General features: G+C 40.3%; 1 protein-coding gene across 1 annotated transcript; it reads left to right on the top strand.

Annotated features, from left to right (window-relative positions):
• The first annotated feature begins 790 nt into the window (after positions 1–790).
• LOC131680686 (uncharacterized protein K02A2.6-like) lies at positions 791–1,810 on the top strand. Its single transcript, XM_058961397.1, has one exon. The coding sequence runs from the start codon at positions 791–793 to the stop codon at positions 1,808–1,810; it is 1,020 nt and encodes a 339-aa protein (XP_058817380.1).
• The last annotated feature ends 4,333 nt before the right edge of the window (positions 1,811–6,143 follow it).

Consider the following 6,143-nt stretch of genomic DNA (forward strand, 5'->3'; position numbering starts at 1 on the left):
TACTAAAGAAGCGATCATCAACTGTACCACAACACTAGGATACTTTTCAGAGAATGACAAAACAGTGCTCTACACTGACGCATCTCCTGTCGCACTTGGAGCTGTGTTAGTCCAAGAGAGTGCAGATAAGACCCCTCGCATAATCAGCTTTGCTTCCAAAGCCCTAACAGCAACGGAAAGAAAATATGCACAAAACCAACGCGAGGCTTTGGGGGCCGTTTGGGCTGTTGAACGATTTTCGTATTTTCTTCTCGGAAGAGATTTCATCCTACGCACCGATGCAAAAGGAATAACATTCATTTTAGATAGACAGCGGGAAGATTCAAAAAGAGCTTTAACAAGAGCTGACGGATGGGCTTTAAGGCTGAGCCCCTACAGGTACAGCGTGGAATACATACGGGGTAGAGACAATATCGCAGACCCGTCATCACGGTTATATAACGGAAACGATGGAGCTTTTGAAGAGGAATCCAGTCCATGGGAAATAGCGACGTTGGAGGCAAAATCTGTCGAGTTTTTAACGGAGGAATAAATAAAAGAGGCCACAGCAAACGACGAACAGCTTCAACAGGTAGCAAACGCGCTGGAATCAGGCAATTGGTCGAAACAAATTCGAAGATACCAATTAGTAGCAAATGATCTGTCAGTTCGTGACGGTATTATCGTGAAAAATGGTTGCGCAGTTATCCCCGAGAAACTTCGCCAGAAAACACTGCAGATTTCACATGCAGGTCATCCACTAACCGCGAAACTTAAAAGCATATTGCGAGAACGAGTATGGTGGCCAGGAATGCCTTCCGATGCAGAGAAATGGGTCAAGTCTTGCAAAACGTGTGCAGTCAACGGAAAACCGGAGAAGCCTACGCCAACGGAACGGATTTTTGCTCCAAGAACAGTATGGGAAACAATAGCGTTGGATTTCAACGGACCATATCTAAAGTTTGGTGGAATTTCCATTTTAGTGATAGTGGACTACAGGTCGAGATATTTATTTGCTGAACCAGTAAAATCAACTAGTTTTGAGCTCACTAAAGGTATCCTAGAAGAAATCTTCCAGAGAGAAGGGTTTCCAAAGAGCATTAAGACTGATAATGGTCCACCGTTCAATGGCGAAGCCTACAAAAACTACTGCGCAGAACGTGGAATTAACACTGTGTTTTCAACCCCATTATTCCCCCAACAAAACGGTTTAGTAGAGAACTATATGAAAGTAGTAAATAAGGCAATGGCTACTGCATCCGCTAACGGAACCAATTTCAAAGTAGAGTTACAAGCCGCGGTTTCTGCCCATAATGCATCTGCCCATACTGTAACAAAAGTGCCGCCTGAAGAAATCATGCTTGGCCGTAAGATCAAGCGTGGTCTTCCTCTTCTTTTCCCCGCCAAGGCCAATCACGACGACGAATTACTGAATGCGCGGGACAAAAAGGCAAAACTGCAAGGCAAATATCTAGGGGATGCACGACGAAGTGCACAGAACTGCCGCGTTAAACCGGGGGACACGGTTATAATTGAACTTACTTCTCGCACTAAAGGTGATTCCAAATTCGACACTAAGCGGTACACAATTTTAGAAGAAAAAAACGGTAATCTTCTGTTGACCGACAACGAAGGTCGCGCCTTAAGACGTCACGTATCCCAGACGAAAAAGGTTTGTCAGTGGCGGGATGACGAGAAAACGAATAATTTTGCCGCTGAAAAACAAATTCGACCAACTAGGGAACATAACATTCCAAGCTACCTTCATAATTACGTGTTGATTGTTGAGGAAGAAATGGCGTATCACAAGAGTCGAACGTTGAATGAATAAATTTGTATTAAACCAACTTGTAATTCCCTGCAATAAAGATTAATTGTTATACTCACCCATCAAACTAAATTCAAATGGTTTCTTTCTTTCGGAGTTCCTCACTAATATTCCAAAAAAAGGAATAGAATTATATGTTGATATCTGAAAAAGTTCAAAACTATGATTATCGAAAATAATTACTTCACTAACCTTTTTTCCAATAGGTTTGGATTTTGACCGGCTTAACAGAAACAATAAACTGTTTATTTACCGTTATTCTCTATGTTGCTAAAGAGCAGCGACAACCGTAGTAACAGTTAGAAATGACAGAATTAAACTCAGGAAGCACATCTAATCTATGTACAGTTGTGATTGTGCGAGATTGAGATAAATCAGGTAGAGAATCGCTGTGTGCGTGTCTTATTTCGTATATATATATGACTATACACATTGCAACTGTGTTGGTGTCCTAGACGTCAAATAAGTCAATAGAGAAATATTAGCATCACTGCGAACATCACGGTGATGGCAATAGAGCAGGGGTATGGCATGAAGCCATTTTAACGTAGCCAATATTAATGCATTGTATTTATAAAGTGAAAGAGTGTTGCCGGCACAGTATTACTGGAGCAATCGTGTAAAATGGTAAAAAACCCCTGCAGTACGTAATATCAAATTCCGTGATATTTTTTAGCGAGGAGAAGGGAGATGTGAGGAGTGATATATCAAAGCAGGCACTGACCGAGTTGCGTGAGAGAAAGCATAGTCAATCGCCACACATTTTGGAGCCAGACCGTTCTCGAGGTAAGTTGAGTAATAAACTAGTTACGTGTTGGGTGATGCTCTGCGGCACCTTAAAGTTCACAACTAGTTCTCGTTTTCGGCAGTTGTTTGGATTTTCCTCGTGCTTCACTTCACGGGACCGGTTGCCGTGAAAATATTACTAGTACAGAAATCCTACCAAACCAAATATTCTTTAGCGAACTTGGATAGTTTCATATACAATGCGAAATCCAATAACCCAGCTACAGTTTTCTCTATTTTTTCGATGTAAATGTAAAAGATCTACGGCTGCGTTAAGTTTACATCTAGGCTTATGTTCAATAAACGAATTAGAAAAAAGTACTCGGCTGTGGGTGGAGGAAGATAACAGTCTGTTATCTTTCTCCGGACAATCTCAGCCTAGAGGCCGTGTTTTTTTTTGTTTTGGTATACTGTCGTGCGGGGCTACTTTGGATATGTGGGGCTACTTTGCACACTTTAGTTTTTCAATATTTACCAACAGACGCGCTTGTATTACTTTTGACATGGTCTTTTAACCATGTTGCATATGACGTTTGTCATTTTTCTTACCACTGTTTACCAGAACAAACAAAACACTTCAAGGGTCGATACAAATGATTGGAGGCTCGCAAAATGAGATTACTCGACGAAACAGAAAATCTTAAGTGTACTGTATTGAGATCACATACCGATTTTCAGAAAGAATAAAAAAATATGAAAAGAGGCGTTTTCCCGTTATTTCTAGTACGTCAGGACCGGTTTTTATGAGCATTTGAAAGCTTTTGTGATGAAAAATTGCACATTCCGTTTGTTTCTAGTATGTCAGGATCGGTTTTTATGAGCATTTGAAGATTTTTGTGTCTTCAAAAAAGTTGTTTTTAATATTATTATCGACAACTTTACCGAAGATACCAAACCTCTAAATAAAATTTTGAGTTTATTCTCCGTAATTATTTCCAAGAGGATTAATTACCAAAATTATTTTTATGCTGTTGTGCAGCTGACTAGATTTGGGCAACACGTAAGTGGACCATCATGAAAATTAATGAAGCGCAAAATCCGTTTAGTGAAGCACTCCCTCTGAAATACTTCCAAATTCATAGTCTAATCCGTCAAAAAAGCCGGAAGGAACATATCCCTCGCCAAATCAGTTTTTTTGTAAACTTGCCCACGAAAATAAACTTGCATCTTCTAGAAACCTTGCCGTGAGCAGGAGCCTTGTAGAGTTTGAACCCCGATTTGCTTGAAATTCCTATCGACTTCATCGTCGATGAAGACCCATCCATCCAATCAATACCACGTCGTACTGGTTTTTTCGCCAAACCATAATACAAGATTTTGAGATCAGGTTTGATTTTCTGAATGACCTTCAACCACAGGTTGGATGGCAGTAGTGAGAGTTTCCTTGTACTTTTTAATGACTCGAGCTACAGTACATTCAGGATAATCTAATTTTAGATCAGTCTACGCTGAAGATGGTCCTTGTGCGGAAGATGGTCTGGAGAATACATCACAGCTGATTTCCAATACATCTACGGCAAACCAATCCAAGTACCATTACCTGAACCACATAAAGTTGCCAAATTTGTGGTAACTGTTCAACTAAAACTCAGCATCTAGCACCTCAACATCAACAGACAGCACTTTCAGCGCGGGTTTTGTGACCTGTAAGTGCAAAAAGCAAGAAAAACATCTGATCGTGAGCACGAACACGGCATTACCAATCAGAGATGGGCAGACTAGTTTTGTAAAAAGAACTACATCACATGTACCATTTTTCCGTTCAGTTGAATTTTTAATTGTATATAGCAAATGATTGTCAGAATAGTCTGATCTTTAAAGGCCGGAAGACACATGCAATATAATTTCGGAGCGAAAACTCTCGTTGAGGCCAGCTGAACTGTTACACAGGTTCGGTGAAGGGTGGCTGTTGTTTATGATGAAATGTCAGAAATAGAGAGTGAGAGGAAATTTTCTATTCTTGAATTCGTTCTTCGTCCAGTTTCAAATTAAGAGAGCATCCTGGATAGTTTGTGGGACGGTAGGTTAGTTAATTGTCATTCGTCCGCCTAAAAATTGGTCCCTTGAATTTAGCGACCTGCTATAGGTGAACTCGCTTCCAAGCGAATTAAGTAAGTACTACTGTGCTTTGAAAACGGAACACTCTTTCTATTTGAAGAATCAGTTCTCTTGAACCGTTCGCAAACGGATTTCCCATTTTTAAGTGAGTGATACGAGAAAAGTAAATGAACCCCAAGATGTAGCTAAAGAAGCTATAGAAAGTAGCACGTACGAAATCCGACGAACACTCAATAACATTTGGATTTGTTTTTAGTTACAATTTGTGAATATATAAAAGACCCTCGGCTCCGTTAAGATACCGCAATGAGCCGCATCGAATTTAAAAAAAAAATAGTTATTTCATTTAAGTATGGTGTTTGATTTACTACTCCCCGCTTTTAAATGTATTTTTTTTACATCGTCCGTAAGAAAAATTTTGTCAGAAAGACGTGCCCCTCCTTTGTCAGCCATCTGGAGCCACCTATAGCATTGAGCCGTGTCAAATAAACGAATTAAAAAATGTCGTGAATCTGGGGCAAACCTGTGCGGATGACTCAGCACAAAAGAATTTTTTCAAGAGTTCATAGACAAGCCAATCTTGCGTGCAACTATTTCCAATGTTTAGTGGATGTACGGAATCAAATTGCATCACTTTCGAATTGCTGTAATTTGGTTTTCATTGTGTATTTTGCTATGGAAATTTTGGTTGAAGTTAGTTCAATATGTATTGTTTAAATTGTGTAAGCTCATTGTGGATTGATTGCATTGTGTAAGTTTCATTAGCAATTTTGCAACAGTTGCGTTGCTAAAATGGAGTCGGAATAACATCAACGGCGTAAACAAATTTTGTGCACGTGCCTTGAAAATTTGGTTCTTTCTCACCAGTCTTCCCATGAACATCGATAAGTTTGCACCTGTGTACAAAATTTCGTGCACGCGTTCAACCTCAAACTTTCATTGCCTTTGTGTACAAGTTCGCCTCGAACACTGAATCCAAGCGAACGATGTGCAAACTTAGGTTTAAACACCGTGTACGTAGACCGTGTGCGTACACAAGAAAGGCACACAGAAAACAGAATGAGTCAACACTAGTGATGATGAGTGATAGAAAGAGTCAAGAACCTGTGTGTACGAACACCGCGTACGTAACCCCATGTACGGTTGTGCAGACGAACATGTGTACGTGTTTTGCTACGCATTAGCGCGTTCGAGTTTGCACACGAAATGTGGGTTTAAGATGAGCACAGAACTAGAGCGAACATGGTGTTCGATGTTCATTTGGGAAGTCTGCTTTCTCACTATGTCGCTAGAAAGCATCTGGGAAAGGCATCTATGAATGAACATTAAAACGAGAACATTAGAACGAGTGGCCAAAATAGATCTCCGTATAGTGTGAAGGATCACAGGTGGGTAGTCGAAGCTCTTAAGAGGAATCCCAGTAGTTCGGTGCGAGACGTGGCGAAAACTGCAATTAAGCAAAGCTTGAAGGACTAATCACGTACAAATTCCA

Source organism: Topomyia yanbarensis, chromosome 2 (assembly GCF_030247195.1).
Source record: "Topomyia yanbarensis strain Yona2022 chromosome 2, ASM3024719v1, whole genome shotgun sequence".
In the NCBI taxonomy this organism is placed as follows: Eukaryota; Metazoa; Arthropoda; class Insecta; order Diptera; family Culicidae; genus Topomyia; species Topomyia yanbarensis.

Bases quoted from the DNA above. Each gene is read 5' to 3' on its own strand.
- LOC131680686 (XM_058961397.1), top strand. From the start codon at position 791: ATGCCTTCCGATGCAGAGAAATGGGTCAAGTCTTGCAAAACGTGTGCA.